This window comes from Rattus norvegicus, chromosome 6 (assembly GCF_036323735.1).
Source record: "Rattus norvegicus strain BN/NHsdMcwi chromosome 6, GRCr8, whole genome shotgun sequence".
NCBI lineage: Eukaryota > Metazoa > Chordata > Mammalia > Rodentia > Muridae > Rattus > Rattus norvegicus.
The window spans coordinates 124,418,789-124,436,467 of NC_086024.1; the positions used below are offsets into that span (position 1 = coordinate 124,418,789).

Below are 17,679 nucleotides of genomic sequence, written 5' to 3' on the forward strand. Positions count from 1 at the left end.
TTCAGAACAACAGCAGTCAAGACAACGGACACCAAGTCCTCAAGGACGCCATCCAAAAGGCTCACGGAGAACACAAGAGCAGAGCTCTCTCACCGGACAGCTCTCCGGAGTGCCCTGCAGGGCAGGAACCGTGCCAGTAGTCCTGCCTGCACTCGTATTATTTACTCCTTCTCTTTCACAAGGAAGGTACTGCCATCCTCATGGCCAGAGGACAACAAAGGTAAACAAAAGTCAAGCGACCTGTACTTAGGAGTAAGATGAAACTAGACAGGACGAGAGAGATGACTCCATGATGAAGAGCACTGGCTCTTCCAGAGGACCAGGGTTTGAATTCCAGCCCACAATCGTCTTTAACTTCAGTTCCAGGGGATCCAAGGCTTTCCTATAGCCTCGGTGGCCATTGCAGCCAGGTGGTGTAGGAGACATCCACGCAGGTAAAACACATTGCAATGATTTGTATATGCTTGGTTCAGGGAGTGGCACTATTAAGAGGTGTGGCCTTGTTGGAATAAGTGTGTCACTCTGCGGGGTGGGCTTTAAGACCCTCACCCTAGCTGCCTGGAAGTCAGTATTCTGTTAGCAGCCTTCAGATGAAGATGTAGACCTCTCAGCTCCTCCTGCACCATGCCTGCCTGGATGCTGCCATGCTCCTGCCTTGATAATAAGGAACTGAACCTCTGAACCTGTCTGGAAGCCAGCCCCCAGTTAAATGTTGTCCTTATAAGAGTTGCCTTGGTCATGGTGTCTGGTCACAGCAGTAAAACCCTAAGACACACATAAGATAAAAATAAGTGTGGCTCCATGTTAGAAGCTTGGTCCCCAGTGTGCTGTGGTATGGGCTGATGGACACCTAGGTCAGGGCTCTGTGGAAGGTCCTTAGGTCACTGGGGGCACTGCCCTTGGAAAGAGATTAAGGCATCTTCCAGTGTCCCCTGGATGACTTGGGTAAGCCTAGTGTTTAGGAGGCTGAGGTAGGAGAATTGCCTTGTGTTTGAGGGAGTGAGAGTGTCTACACACACACACACACACACACACACACACACACACACACACACATATCAAAATAAAAATATTGACTAATGTTTAAAAAAAAAGATGAAATCTACAAGTTTAGCCTTGGGCAGGAATCCCTAGTAATGTCAAACAAACCCCTAATTTAATGAAGCAAATGAGTCCCTGGAAAGGAAAAAGACTTGGGAAGCAAATCAGCAACTGTTTTTCCCTCTCCCAAACTGCCCAAGCCTTGAGGGTGGGTGAGCCCAGCCCAGCCATCAACTACAAAGGCTCTGTCTGAGCTAGCTAAGCGCGGACCATCCAGATAGACTCAAAGCAGGAACCCACGGGTCTCTGTAGTCTGAAGTCAAGGTGGCTTTCCTGGGGCTTGTGACCAGAAGTAGTTTTGCAGACACCCATATTGGATTAGTGATCAGTGAAGTTTACTTTCTTATGCTGAGAAATTTCTAATAGGGTAAAACTTTTTAACAGAATAAGTAAGATAGAGGGGGAAAAAATGACGTTTTGACAGGTTTAGTGACCAGACTTGGTAAGATTAAAGCGACTTAAAAGGCTCGATTTGCAAACTGTTTCCCAAGCACTTTTAAGGTCGGCTGTAATGAGTGGAGTACAGCCGCGGTCCTTGAGTCCTGCTATAAACAGGGAGTTATGAATGGGAAATTAACTGTTGGGAATCCACTGCTACGAGAGACAGCGGTGCACATGACCAGAAGCAAGCACAAGTCCTCTGAGGTCTTAGAGTTTAACTGGAAAGAAGCTCACTGGGGCAGGGGGTGGGGTTGGGGATGTTGGGGGGGTGGTGAAGACACAAATCTCAACTTGGTATCCTGAAGCACACAGACTAACACTGGTGATCAAGAAGAGGAAAGGACAGTCTTAATGGCTCAGTTTACTGAGTAGTTGCGACACAACAGACACTGAGTTACACACTTTATCTGTTTTATATGTCATAGAAACCTTAGAGTCATCTCCTGAAAAAGGAGGGAAAGACAGAGACAGACAGACACAGAGAGAGAACATTAGAAGGGAGAGGGAGAGGAGAGAGAGGGAGAGGAAGAGGATAGTGAGATGGAGAGGGAGAGGGAGAGAGAGAGGGAGAGAGAAACTTCTTAGCTGTATTGAAGAAGAAAAAAAAAGAAATTTTGTCAAAACTGACAATATTCCCTAAAACTTTTGTACAGCATTAACAATAATGTATGAGCCTTAATGGTTTCCTAAGCTAGCAAAGACAATAACAAAGTATTCCCAACCAACCCCGCCAGAGCAATGAACCAATGGTCTCGCTAGTTTTCCACGCAGAAAGGATTCCAAAACCATGAGGAAATGGCTACAGCCTTCACAGGCCAGGGGGTGGCAGGAAGGCAGCCATGTGGAAGCAGGCAGGAGCGATTAGGGGGAACAAGCATGTTGGTTTTCCGGATTTTTAAATATTTCGGTTTGAATATACTCTTTGGTGTGTTTCCTTTGACCATCTGAAGCGTTCACTCTTCCACTTTATCGTGGTTTTCATTTGTTTGGGGTTTTTGTGGTGCTGTGGACTGAACCACTGTACACAAGCCCTCTACCACTGCCCTAACCACTGCTCTACCTCTCCTCACACCTCAGGTTTGGGTTTGCTTTTGTGTTTTACTTTATACTTTTTGTTGCTGTTTTATTTCCAAAATAGGACTTCTTTGTGCGGCCCAGGTCCAACTCTGCCTCCCGAATGCTAGGATCAAAGGCGTGGACCACCACCCAGCTTGCACTCTTTCCTTAAAGGCATCCGTCCCTGTGGAGGCTTAGATCCTGGGCTGTTCCTCCGGAGCTCTGTCAAGAGCTTTTTGAAGTAAGTACAGTTCCTGATGAGGGACCTGAGCCTCAAGGACAGCAGAGCTAGTATTCAAGCCAGCAGCAGCAGGCTCTGGGGTGTGATCAGCTTTCCTTGCCATCCCTGAAAGGAGAATAGAAGAACTGGCCTTCTCTGACCAAGGGCAGCTTTCTAGTCACACTCAGAGGGCTTGGGGATGAGGGGAACTCTGCAGTTCAAACATAGAGACACTTTTCAGTTTTGCTTTGATCAGAAGGTTCAGCCTCTCCAGGAGTCCTCTTCCAAGGTGGGTATGTTGGCTCTCTCTTCCAGGATTATTATGGGATAAACAAGACAGACTCCATAGGGACCGTATACGTGCGGGTCCAGGTCACAGGGGGCTGAACTCTACGCTCTCCAGGAAGAATTAGGTGAGAGGACCGATACTGTGTGCTTACAGAAAGACACAACTCAGTCTGCCCTGGCTGAGCTTTTCCCTGGCCCAGTGCTTACCCAGGTGTTCATACCAGCCTCCTTCGGGGGCCTTTGCACTTCTGTGGCTTCCTGGTCTCTTTGGACCCTCACACCTCCACTCTGAATAAGTAACCATACCTGCACAGAGCACCCCATGACCCAGAGCACTGTCCACTTACACTGTGTGACCTGCCCTCCCTGCAGAGCCCTACCCGGTCGCCTTTTTCAAACTCATTTTGGCTCGAAGATAACACTGAAAGGTGGTTTGTGACTTGCCTTCTCGGAATGGTGTTTAGTAAAGCAGGGAACTAGTGGCCACCTGGTCTAGGAGTTTACTACTCGGACAACTACAAGTTCTGGAAACCACATTCTGGGGGGGGGGGGGGGGGGGTATCCTTTCCAGACTCGCCACCGAGTTAGGCTGCCAGTACTGGATGGTGTATTGACATGCAAAGTGTGGAGGTGGGGGACTCCCACCAGCAGGCAACTGGGAGTCACATCCAAGTTAACATCTCTAAGGGATAAAGGGTCCTCTTCCAACTAGAGGTGGGAAGAAGTGAATAGAGAGTTGGGGTCCTGGGAGATGGGGGTGGGGAATTCCTCAAGACCTAACTACTTTTCCAAACTCTGTACACTGAGAGCTTTAAACCTGATCTCAACTTTGAACAATAACATGTAGGGACCTGGGGGCTGAGGCTGGCTGGATTCTCCATGGCTCTCAGACTCCCTTCTCCGTCCTTCATAATGTCATTTCCAAGCAGCTCACTATAGACTTACACTCAGGCTTTTGGATCTGCTGCCCCTCAGCTAGGCCAATGCCTGAGAAACAGTAGTCTGCTCTCTGACTGAGTCAGGATGTGGAGGTGAAGATCACAAGAAGAGACTCTTCCCCACCCCCCATCAGCCACAGTAACCACTGGGAAGTCTGCCTGTCTTCTGAGACAGGTGAGGAGGCATCGAAGCCCCTAGCAAGCACCAGAAATCTTTACAATTACAGAATTGGATGGGGATGCTGCTTCTTCTGTTTGAGAAGCAATGGGGAAGGGTTGTTTGTTTTGTTTTTGCTTTTAATTAGCAGTGGTGAGGGTCCAGCCCAGGAACTTGAACACTCTTAAGTAAATGATCTACCCCTGAGTGACGTCATCAGCCCCTAGTGTTTGGGCACGGGGTATCCCTAAAGGTGACGGTGACCTAAAACTCTCAAATCTTCTGCCTCCGTCTTCCTGATTAAACCCAACAACTTCAACTTTTAAGGTTTTTCCTGACACCTTATCTACAGCATTCATGAAACCCTGGGTTTGTTCCCCAAAAAAACCTATAATCTAAGTACACTGGCACACACCCATAATCCTAGTATTCAGGAGACGGAGGCAGGGAGTTCAGAAGATCAAGGCCATTCTTGGCTACACAGGAAGTTTGAGGGAAGCCAGTTGAGGTTACATGAGATGCTGCCTCTCACCCAAAGCAAAACAAAGACACACACTACTTGCAAGATGTATAGATAGTCACAGCAGCTGTGAAACCCTTGTAGGACTGCCAGGGCGTGGGAAAGTCATGTGATCTTTCTGGGGTTTAGTGTCCTAACCTGTAAAGGGGGAATATAATATGATCGACCCAGTGAAACCGCAGGGAGGACTAAACACTTGTCTCAAGCACCTAAAAGAGTGCATTCGACCAGGTAAACACTACCCAAGTGCTTTGTATGATCAGGTCAAAGCTAAAAAGATCTAGAAGCCAGCAGATGAGATGTCACGGCCAGTAAAGCCCTCCCCGCCATTCTGGTGACCCAAGTTCAATCCTCAGAAACCAAAGGTAAAAAGATACACACACACACACACACACACACACACACACACACACACGCATACATACATACATACACATACATACACACATACACATACATACACGCACACCACTAAAAATAATACATTAATACATTTTAAAAACAAAAAAATGATTCTAAGACAAGAGCTGAGAGCTTGCCAAGGAGGGTAAGTAGTCCAGTACTGGAGTACCTGACTGGCATATCCCAAACCCTGAGCTCATCCCAGCACCTCAAAAACAAACATAGGCCCAGCAAGATGGCTAAGTGGGTAAAGGTACTGGCTAGCAGGCCTGACAACCTGATCCCTGCTACGGACAGACCTCACACATAAGCCTACACTCTACACTGCAGAGTTTAGCCTGAATCCAAACTAGCATGACTTTGCCTGTGTGCAGACAAAGGGGGTTGGGTAGAGTGTGTCTCCCCACTCCATTTGGCTGGCCTCCAGTTCACAGTAGTCCTCCTGCATCGGCCTCCCAGATGCCTGGTTTTACAGGAATGAGCCACCAAGTCACGGCCTTGAGTGTGGCTTTCCTTATGGCTAACTATGGCTGAACTTTCTTATGGGTGACCCAACATCAGGACCAGGAAAGAGGGAGTCCCCCAAAGAATGAGTTCCACAAACTCTAATAGGTCAAAACCAGTCCAGTGACACTCCCCAATACCAACCCCCTCTCCAAGCTAATGGGAAGAGGGATGACAAGGCAGAAGGACACTTCTGGGTCCTGTGCTGTGGCCGTTGAAGCCTCGGCTCTGGGAGGCTGTGTAAGCATGTTCATCTTTCTGGGTTCACTTCATTCACAGCATATGATTAGTTAGAGGGGCAACTGCATGGTAAATATTTCACCAATACCCCAGAATATGTTTGTTGGACTAGTGACAAGAACAGGCTCTTATTTTGGGAGTGTCAAAGGCCCTCTCTGAGACAGCAGCATTTTATGACTCAAGGCGGGCAGGTACCAGCTATACTATGTAGGTACCGTGCTCTCCCTAGAGCCCCTGAACATCCAACGCATTGAGCCAATCACAGACCTACATGACACAGGGCTACATTATGTGATAAGGGCAATGAAGTCCTTAGCCAAAGCTGGGAACTTCCTAGGGAGGTTTCCTGGGTATTTTTGTTTATGTTTTTGTTTTAGAGACAGAGCCAAGCTGGCGTGGAACTTGCTATAAAGTTGAGGGTGGGCTTGAACCTTCTTCTAGCTTCCGACGGCTGGGGTTATACACACACACTGTCACATCGAATTGTTTCATTTATTTGTTTTTTATTTTGTTTCCTGAGCTATAATCTCACAATAAAGAAACCCTGACTGGCATGGAATTCACTGTGTAGACCAGGCTGGCCTTGAACTCATAGAGATCTGCTTGCCTCCAGCGATGCTATTTGAGATGTGTGCCGCCATATCCGGCTGTGCCCGGTTTTATGTAGTGGTGCTGAGGCTGACACCCAGAGCTCTACAGATTCTGGGCAAGCATTTATCCACCGAGCTCCAGCCTCAGTTCCTGGGGTTGTTTTCTAAAGGAAAGTGGGCAGGCCGGGGGCACATCTCTGTGGTAGAGCCCTTGTCTAGCATAAAGGCCCTGGGTCAGTCCTCCAGCACTGGAGAGGGGGAAAGGGTAAAATAGCAATAGTATGCAGAAGGAAATGAATGTCGGAAAGAGGAAAGGGGTCGGGAGTACAACACATGCTTGGAGTCACCCGGCTAAGAGCACAGAGACCCATGGAACAGGCTGGATCACCTGAGCAGAAAGTCACTCAAGGAGTAAGAGGGAAGGTGGCTGCCAATGCAAAGCTGGATTTAGACCATGAGGAATCTGTGACGTCCGTAACCTACACATTCGGGTTTAACCTGGACCATGAGGAGCCAAGGAATGTTCTACGGGTAACAGAAGATGACATCATGAAAGATTAATCTAGTCATAATATATACGAAGAACAGGAGGAGCCGGAAGGTAGACCACAGACACAGTCACAGCGGGACGTTCTTACAGTGATGAAAAGGAACGGCCCTTGTCTTCCTCTTAAGTCTTCCCGTGTATTCTCCATGTTTCCTATGTGCCTTATAGGTTGACACCTGACCAATAAGTAAAACTGAAGTCCGGCAAAGGAAGTTTTCAGATTAAAAGGGAAGCAAAAGCCAGGTCTTCATGCAAGTACCACTCCTCTGAGAGGTGCGGGTAGGCACACTGGAGTAGCTGCCCGTTAACTGTCCGCAGAGGAGAAGCAGCTGTTAAGGCGTCGAAGTTCCTTTCCTGCCCTGTAAAACTCCACCAAGATGGCCGACAACCCCAGCAAGGCAGCAAAGCTAGCTGTCTCTGCGTGGAGTTTCCAGAAACTGCTCGACTATGGCTGTGAGCTTCCCATGTTCCCAACAACTTCCCACTCCTTGGCCTCCTCAGTTCCTCAGACTCCTGGCTTCAGACCTTGGCTTTGCAGGCACAGGCAGGCTTGCTCCTCTGAGTAGAAAGGAGCGAAGGAGCAGAGGCTGAAACCCTGCCTGACAGAGAGGCTACCCTTGTATCCTAGTGCCAACCACCACAGGTCACCAACTCTGGTTTTCCAACTTCTGAGAGCTCAGGACCAGAAGTGGTCCCTGGAGACAACTAGCACCTATTCCAGTGGGCGTCATGAGTCTTTGCCTGCAAAATGTCTGCAAGGCACTCTGGTGTAAGGCTTGGCACCTGTGCCGACCTCTGTGGATGGAGGTCCTGTCAGTTTGTTTTTTTGTTTTTTTTTTATTGGGTTGCAATGAGATCTGGCTGAGTTGCTCAGGGGAAACTAGTCTCACTGGGTTTTATTTGCTGGGCAAAAGGCACTTCCCTAATTTAATTATCATATGCCCAAAACAGAAACTTTGTTACCCCATCAGAGTACATCTACATATTCCCAGAGGACCAAACTCTAAAGACTACAAGTGTTTGGGGACCGTGACGTCAGTGCCACAGCCTGGTTACAGTTCCACCTCACAGGTCCTATGGGAGATTTCCTTGGGAAACACAACAAGGGCAAGAGTTTAAGACCTTGGAACCCTGGGCTGGCAGCCCTCGGGCCACTGGCCATGCCTGGAGGAGATCTGGGCATCTCTGTCCCCTCTCCCCTCACACCCATTCAATACCTCCCAGGTTTAATGAAGCCTCGGGTCAAGAACTGGGATTTCACAGCTGTCCTCTTCTTCCTAGAATGCCACTCCTTGAATTTTGTGTCAAAATTTCTTTACTTAGTGTGTGGATGTGGGTGGGTGTGTCCCTGTACATGTGGATCAGAGAACAACTTGCTGAAGCCCGGTCTGTTCTTCTGTCATGTGCGCCTCGGGGATCAAGCTCAGGTCAGAAGGCTTGGGGGCAAGCACCTTTACCCCCTGAACCATATTACTGGCCCAGTAATTCATATTCTATTATAACATCACAATGGTCATCATGGGATACTTGAAAAACCCCAAAGGAGGAGGAGAGGGAGGAGGAAGAAGATGAAGATGAGGAGGAGGAAGAGGAGGAGGAGGAAGGGGAGGAGAAGGAGGTGGCTGTGGTGGTGGTGGCGGCAGCGGCAGCAGTGGTGATGACAAAAAGGAACAGTCATTTCTATCACTCAGAATCTCTGCCTCCCTGGCAAGGGATTGGAATTTCCTAGATTTTCTATGCATTTGACACAATATCAGACCACAGTCACTCAGTGTCTGCCTCGCCCAGCTTCGTAATTTGCCAAATCTGTTTCTACGGCAAAGCTCTGAGCTCTTGAGAGACCTCAGACCGCATCGGTCTTAATGGTGCCGTATGCTCCACCTACCCTGCACCTACCACATAGTAGGACTTCAACAAGCAGTTCTGCCTTGAGTACTCGCGGTAGGGCATCATGAGCTTCAGCTGATGATGTGGTCTCTTCCCTCAAGTGGGTCCTTCGGTCAGCTCCAGTTTTCTCTGCTGTCAACACACTCAGATGAATACCCATGTTCCCACCTACAGAGATCATCATTTCCTTATAATGAATCCTAAAAGAGGAATTGCCCAGTCCATGAGTGTTCACAGGCGTGCTGGCTGGCGTTAGCTGTCGACTTGACAGAATCTAAAATCTCAAGAGTGTCAACGTGGAACTAACTGCCTAGAACACGGGAAGAACGTTGAGGGATCATCTTGATTCATTACAGGATGTGGGAAGACCTCGCTGGACGTAGACGGCGCTGTTCCTAGGTTTGGGGCACTGTTTAAGAAGAGAGGGACTAAAGCAAGCACAAGCAGGCACTGGTATTTTCTCCACCCTTGTTTGTGGTGTGATGATGTCCAGGGCGGTGGTATCCTCAGAGCCATGGGTACAACCTGGCATTGTGAGCCAAATGAACCCTTTCTTCCCTAAGTTGCCTTGTGTCAGAGTATTTCATTACCTCCGCAGAAATGAAACCCAAAAAATAAGTAAGGCCTTGGAAACCTGACGTCCGGCCATTCTTTGAAATGTCACCCTCATCTATATCCCTGCACGAGTCATATAAATACCATGGCGGAAAACCTAGAGTTCTCCAGGAGTTCGTGAGTTATGGGGAAGACGGTAGAATCTTTCAGTGGGTGTTACAGTGATGAACTCAGGCCTGGACCTGAAGTTCGCTCTGATGTGGAGCAATCCCAGGCATACAAAGCGCCCTTACCAGCCTCCCTTGGCTCTCTGCTGCACAGTGCTGGGTGACACCTAATATAGCCATGAGGAGAATTACCAACTCCCACCTTCCAAGTGCGCCTTGCTAGGAAACACACCCCACGCCCCAGGAGCCTGCTAGGTTCAGCACGAAAAGCTAAATCTTTTCCCTACAAACAGCAGCCCACACCAAATCTGTGTCTCTCTGGCACCAAGTCTGTTTTGTTTGACTTGTCTATAAATACCTGCACTTCAAAGTCAGTGTCCATAGTAGATTCTCCACGCCTTTTTGGAAACACGAATACATTAAGTATTCATCGTTAGCATCAAACACCACATGTTTCACGTTTGCCTCTTTGAAAGGAATTGGCCTTCCTAACACTCTACCAGCAAAGTTAAATTCAAAAAGGCCACAAGCATTGGCTATTCCCTGTAGGCCCGGGAGATCACTGGGGAACCTCAGACATCATCCACACACACTCTCACCCTGCCCCCCACCACACTGTACCCCAAAGCACTCATGATTTGATGCAAGTAAGTTTGTGTCTCCTCCTATCCTTCCTCCAGTCTTCTCTCCCCTCAGGGAAGCCACTAGTTTGTCTCTAAAGCCTTGCTATAAAAGGCAAAAGATACAAAGTTACTCAAATCCTTTGCAGAAGAAAGCAGGAGCTCAAACCCTATCTCTGTCCCCAAATGACCAAGGCTATCTGCACTGTGTGCTCTGCAAGAAACATACAAGGAACTAGGTCACAAAGACCTGTTCTTCCAGAGACCAAGTTCAATGTCCTCCTGTGTCAGCACCCCTGCTTGCTTGCTTTAAGGATCAGACCTAGTCTGGGTTCGTGTTCTCTCTCTCTCTCTCTCTCTCTCTCTCTCTCTCTCTCTCTCTCTCTCTCTCTCTCTCTCCTCTCTCTCTCTCTCTCTCTCTCTCCAAGGTTTCTCTGTCCTAAAACTCAATTTGTAGACAAGGCTGGCCCGGGAACTCAGAGATTTACCTGCCTTTGCTTCCTGACTGCCACTTCTGCCCAGCCTGACTCAGTTTTTCTAACCAGATCTTCTCCACACCTGTTTCAATGGCAATGTAGCCTTTGGACCCTGCATTTGAAAAAAAGTCTACGTGGCTCTTTAAAATTAATCAATTATTAAGAATTCTTTTTATTCATATTATATCCCAAGTGCATCCAAGTGCATCACCCCCTATTAATTATTGTTAACTTTCTAACCTTTTCCTATATATACACACAGCACAGAGGTCCCAATTCTTTATTGGATCTCTAGTAGCCCAAGGAATGCAAATCTTGAAGCCCTTGATCACAGTCACCCATAAAAGTCTGCAGTGAAATTTGATGTCACCAGCAAATCCAGACGAGGATTGGGAAATCATAGGATTAGCCCAGAAGCTCCCAAGTCCACACTTCAAGGTTTCTTGTGATAGGAGCAAGGACAGAGTTTGAGAGGAAAATGCCACATTCATGGGGGCAGAAGGCCAATTTCTAGGATGTTCCGTATTCTCCTTTGGAGAGGTGGCTGGGGAGCTAGCCAGATCCATACAGCCCACATGCACTCAAGTTAGCCAATTCACCTCAGAGTGGGGGTGGGGTGGGGCCCTGACAGCCCTACTCATGGATTTGCCCCTTGCAGGGCAAGTAAGAAGAGTTCTTCCTAAGAACCGAACAGGGCTCACAGGGAGTGCCAAATGCTTCACTCAGGTGGGTCTAAAGGTCAGATTAACGGGTGGGGATGGGGGAAATGGACAAGACAGAGGTAGGAATCTGTGACTAGCAAGACCACCGCAAGGGCATCTCTGTCAGAGAAGCACACACGTCACACGTCACACCCTTGGCCTAGCATTCACTCTAGGAGCAGAGCCGATGACCTCTGTCCACCTCTTCAGGGCAATAATACTGGATACAGGCCAGGTGGTAAGGTCACCCCTTAACTCTTACCTCCCCACTTAGAGATTTCTGAACCACAGGACTAATGGGGCCCAATGTAGCAGTAGAGTTCTTCCCTCTGTTCCCAACTGCAGAAGTTCCAGGACAAACTCACTGTCACCTATGCTAAGTCTGCCTAAAAATACAGGACCCCTGTGTGATCCCTGGAGATAGACTCTGGACCTCAGTATGTTCCACAAGGACAGGGAGAGACAGCCTTTCTCTATAGTCTCTCCCACATCAGAAAATTACAGTCTTCAGCTTCTTAAAACTAAGCTCCTTGAGCCTCAGAAATAATGTTCAAGGTTCACTGGTTACACTCATCTGGGATGTGGGCCACACCAGGGATGTCCCCAAGTGCTGGCCTTTGCTTCCTGGGCATCCACAAAATATAACCAGCAAGCAGCATTCTCCCAACATCAATTCAAAGAATGGCAGGCTCAGGCTCTCTGCCCACCATCACTGAGCCACACTGGGCGAAGACTGTGGGATTCTGCAGTCAGAAACTTCAGACTGACCCAGAAGGGCTAGCACAAGAAAGAGATACCAGTGTTCTCCCAATACCTGGGGAAAGAAAAAATACCCTAGAGTCTAACATTCATATTGGAGTGTAAGTGACAGATACTGGGTCCAATCCCAGCCACTTCTTAACAACTGAGGCAAGGGATGAAGGGGAAATATGTGGGCAGGTGGGGCAGGTCACCCAGTTCTATGTGCTGAGTCCTGCCCTGGGTGGCCTCTGACAGTAACTAGTCCCCACCAGCAAGGCTAGCCCAGTGTTAGAACCTGATGCTTGGAATAGCCAGCCTCACTGTCAGGAAAGGTAATTTTTTTTTGGTGGATTCTAGACCTAAATAGGATGGCTGGCCAGGGATACACCATTCCTCAGTCAAAATCCTGGAGCTGCAGTTCACAGACCATGATAAAATTGGACAGGGCTTTCCCTAGACTGGCTCTGGATTGACATGTTTTTACTTCTTCATGTTAACTGTCAGTAACTGTCACCTTGAGATGTCAGGCTGAGAACCTGTCACGATGAGTGGGATGCGGCCAGATCTCTGTCCATTCTGTAGAATTAGTGTGGCTCAGGGGTGACAGTCCTTTGACTCTCCTCATCCTGCCTGCCTGGCTTAATACCTTAGGGTTGCTTCTTTAATCTTTGACTACATTACCAATTTGAAATATTCTAAAGGTGTCTGTGTGTGTATTCTTGGTTTGAGTGGAACGGGCTCTTAAATGACACAGGCCTGGCTGGTGTGGTGCACGCCTTTAATCCTAGCACTCAGGAAGCAGAAGCACGCAGGTCTCTGTGAGTATGACACCAACCTGTCCTACAAAGAGAGTTCTAGGACAGCCAGGGCTGTTACACAGAGAAACTCAGTTGGGGGGAGGGGTAAGAGTGAGGGGGGCAGCAAGATGTTCATGGGGTGAAAGAGCTTGTTGTCCATGCCAGACTACCTGAGTTTGGCAAGGACAATTCCTTAAAGTAATTCTATGACTTCCATATATGCACTGTGGTACATGGGCTTTATGGATGCATGTATACACACGCGCACGCGCGCGCACACACACACCTTACACAGACATGCATACACACACGTACACACACATACCTCACACATACACATGCATACAAATTCACACATACATACACACACATACACACATAAATACACATACACACACATACACATATATACACACATAGACACATACATACACACACATTCATACATACACATAAATACCCATATACATACACCATACACACACACACATTAATCAAGATTTAAACTAAAAGAAGATGCAAATTATATACTTGAATTTGTGGTTCTTGCTTTATGCACTATAGAGTTCCAGAAGAATTTTTACTCTGGTGACTCATGGGCCATTCTCTCTCCCATCCTGTCCAAATGGCTCAGGTCTGAGTCTACCACAGGCTCTGGAGCATCAAACAGTGATTTTGGAAAGAGAGGGCCACAGTCTAAGAGCTCCAACCGGGGACTGGAGAGGAACTCAGTGCATGAGGCTGTGGGTTCCATGCCCAGTACCCTAAGGGAAAAGAGCCCCCAGCCTGAGGCTCAACCCCTACCTCCTAGTTCCCAGTCTAACATGCAGCATTCTGCGTTTATAGCATTCTGCGTTTATAGTACTCTGCAAATGACAGAGAGTGGGGTCACTCCCCAGACCAGACTGGGAGGAAACTGTACCCCGGGGTTGTCAGGGTGTCCTATGATGTGTGTCATACAACAGGAGGGGGACGAGAACAAGGAGGCCTCTGCCACCATACTCCCTGGAGCCTGTCTTGCTACTTCCTAATCTGTTCCTTTAAAAGTTCATTCATTCATTCATCCATCCATCCATCCATCCATCCATCCATAGGTGTGCTTGCATGTAAAGTCAGAGTATAACTTGTTAGCTGGAGTCTGTTCTTTCTTTCTATCATGTGTTGAACTCGGGTTGCCAGGCTTGTCGGCAAGTGGCTCACCGGTTGAACCAACTTGCCAGGCCCCTATTTTGGTCTTGAAGCAAGGGCTATCTCTAGCTGGGCCTTCCAAGGAAAGATAAGTTACCTAAACTTCCCTGGGTGGCGCCTTAGCAGAAAGCCTTCCTCACCTCAGCCCAGAGCATGCTGGGGGGGGGGGGGGGTGGAGGAAAGCCAGAGTCAGCAACCAGAGACAAGAGTCTGCCCTCGGGGATCAATAACAATGCGGCCTCAGTCAGGGAGGCTCATGCTGTAGCCTAGGTATCCAGGCCAGAGGCCATCCAGGTTAGGAAGCAGAGCTCTAAAGCCTTCTGGGGATGCCTGTTCTGACAGGAGCTCTGCTGCAAGTGTCAGCTATCTTCTCCCCGCCCCTGAGACAGTGGGCTTGGAAACTAATGAAGGGCCCTCATCCAAAGGCCTGAGGTCAAAGGTCCAGAAGGCAAATCGGCTCCAGGAAGAGACTGGAAAGGCCTCAGGAATGAACTATCCTGCATACTCAGGACTCCAAAAACCTGGAAATAGAAACCAGAAATAAAAATTTCCAAGACAGGCCTACTTAAAACATGACCATCAGACCTCCAAACACTTTGCACCCACTTGTAAGAGACAGCATGAATTTCAAATGAATTTCAGGTGTACCAAATGGCAAGTCTGTCTCTTGCAAAAGGCTTAGCTGTGTCAGCCTCTGCCTCGAAACAACAGCAAAGATGGTAATACACCCCCAATCCTAGCACGCGGAAGGGGCTCAAGGCCAGTTTTAGCTAATAAACAGTTTTGGGCCAGCCTGGGCTACAGAGAGTCCCATCTCAAAGAAAGAAAATAAAGAAGGAAAGGCAGCAGAAGTAGGGAGATGGGTCAGTTGGTAACATGCTTGCCTTGCTAGCCCGAGGCCCCAAGTCTAACCCTCAGCACCCATGAGTATGTGGACTGTGCTCACAGCACTGGGAGACATCAACAGGAGGACAGATGGGGGCCCACTGGCCAGACACTGGCTTCCTCAGTAAGCCCCAGGCAAGTGAAAGACCCTGTCTCAATAGTGCACACATGTGCACTGTTTGCACAGGAACATGCTTGTGCACACACACACACACACACACACACACACACACACAAATGCAAAATCCAGTGTGAGGGGGAAAAATGGTGTAAAGAAAGACATCTTAGCCAAGCTTGGTGGTGCACACTTTTGATCCCACCAGTCTCTGGGGAGACAGAGATAGGCAAAGCTCTGTAAGTTCAAGGCCAGCCTGGTCTCCACAGCAAGTTCCAGGCAAGTCAGGGCTACACAGTGAGACCCCTGTCTTAAAACCCAAGCAAGAGCAATTAAAATAAACTTGGAGAGCATGAGGTACACACCTGTGTCCTGACACTCACGAGTAGGACAGGAGAGCTGTTGGGACAGCCTCATCTAGCAAGGTCTTTTCTCAAGTACAAGCCAGACAAACTCAGAAATGACAATAAGAAAAAAAGATAGAGCCTCTTTTCTTCAGTATTGACAGGAATATTTAGCGGCTTGCATATTGTATTTGGCAGCATCTACTAGAATCTATCACTCCCACTGACTGACTCGTGTAGAAATCCCCTGTATAGAAGCGCACTGCTATAGTCTGGCTGTTTAGGGTTCTCCCAAAATCCTCGTACTGAGCCCTGATTCCAGTGCGATGGTATCAGCAGACTTGGCCTTTGGGAGGTAACTGTATTTAGATGGCACGGGTGATATGGTGGGGACTCTGTGATGGCATTAGTGTCCTTCTCCTTCTTTGTCCACTACATGTAGCCACTGCAGAACAAGAAGAGAATCCTCATTTAAAAATGCTAACAAGTCAGGACCTTGGTCTTAAACTATGCAGCTTCCAAATGTTTTGGTCTGAGCTACTCTGGCATTATATGTAATTTTGTATTATGTATGCTACTTTCAAACATTAACAAAAATTTAGATGCATTCTATTTTTATGCACACAACCACCTTGCCTGCCTGTGATTCACGTATGTTCAAATACAATTACAAACTGTGGCCATGCATGTCTTATCATCTCAAGAACTGAGCCAGGCATGGTAGCTTATACCCATCATATTAATATCTGGGAGACAGGAGAATCATTGCAAGGTAGAGGCCCAGTCTGGTCCAAATAGTGTGTTCAAGTGCAGCCAGAGCTACATAGCAAGATCCTATTGGGGTAAAAAAAAAAAAAAGTTACAAAACCAAAACCAAGAGTCAGCTAAAGCTGCACCGCTCAGGGCTACAAGTTGTCCTCACCAGGCAACATCACAATGGCCTCCTCATTGAACAAAGGGCTCCTCTGTCTGTCTGTGTCTGTCTGCCTGCCTGTCTGTCTCTCCCTCTTCTCTCTCTCTCTCTCTCTCTCTCTCTCTCTCGGTGTCACTCAGAACACACCAATAGGGCCATCACTTCCAGGTCTTCACACTTGAGGTGTATGAGGCAGGTGGGATATGAAGACCACCAAGGCAAACCAGTGGGTTTGAACTGGTTCTAGTTCAGCCCTGGCCCCAACTCTTGAAGTTTGTGCAGACTCGGCTGCTTGTCCCTGGGGCCTGTTTACTCAAGTAAATCCAACATGGAGTAGGGCCTCCACTCACAGAGTCTGGAGCTCAACGCTCGGCTTCAAGTTCTGGCTCCACTAGTGCTTTTTGCCTTTGTTTTAAGTATGTGTTTGCCGGTGTGTACGTAAGCGCGTCTCACACACACACACACACACACACACACACACACACACACACACACACACACAACACATCCAGAGGCCAGAAGAGGACTCTGGAACTGGAATTACAGATAGTCCTGTGTTGCCAAGTGGGCACTGGGAATGGAACCTGGGTCTTCTGGAGAAGCAGCCGGTGTTCTCAACAGCTGAGCCGTCTCCCAGCCCTACCCTTACTATGTGACGTTGGACAGGCCATGGAACACCTTCCACCTCAATGTGTTTGCCTGGATGGGAAGTGATGATGCAGCATGTACCTTGGGAACGGGGGGGGGGGGGGGGGGGCGGGGGGGCAGAGCAGAGGAAAATGATTCCTTCTGCTTCGTGGGCAGATAAGGAAGCAGATCCGCTTGTACTCAGGAAGAGCTCTCTGGGGAGACTGTCTTCCCATTTTATTCATTACTGGGATGATGTGGGAGAAGTAACAAGTGCATGGCACTAATGGGGGATATCCGTCTTGTCTGCGCATCACTCTTGATGTCAGAGTGATGAAGAGGTTTGAGGGGAGGCACCCAGGTAGACATCAGATGAGAGGGGGTAAAGCAGCACGCTCCTGACCTCTTCCCACACAAGCCCTCAGCATTTTTTTTTCCCTTCAGAAAAGATCCATCCCACCCGAATCATTGTCTCTACCTCTCCTGGGGATCTCTGGGCCTTGCTAGCTCAGTTTCACTTGCCTCGTCCTTATGATAGGAAAAATGGGTACGTGTTTGGAGATGGCCAGAGAGTAGCTCCCTCTTTCTGGCTTAAGCACATTTTCCTTCCCCCAAAATGGCACAGGAGTAAACCATGGGCTCTTACCATACCACCTCAG

The 17,679-nt window shown here is 48.3% G+C and overlaps 2 protein-coding genes across 14 annotated transcripts in view; one reads left to right on the forward strand and one right to left on the reverse strand.

Annotated features, from left to right (window-relative positions):
• Foxn3 (forkhead box N3) overlaps positions 1-17,679 on the reverse strand; it is a 380,376-nt gene that overhangs the window by 227,094 nt on the left and 135,603 nt on the right. The gene's annotated exons all lie outside the window — the stretch shown is intronic.
• The window catches only part of LOC102550560 (uncharacterized), a 162,578-nt gene continuing 151,725 nt past the window's right edge, over positions 6,827-17,679 (forward strand). The window contains exon 1 of the mRNA XM_063262634.1: positions 6,827-6,988. Within this exon, the coding sequence (XP_063118704.1) occupies positions 6,827-6,988 (162 nt within the window). The remainder of the gene's footprint in view (positions 6,989-17,679) is intronic.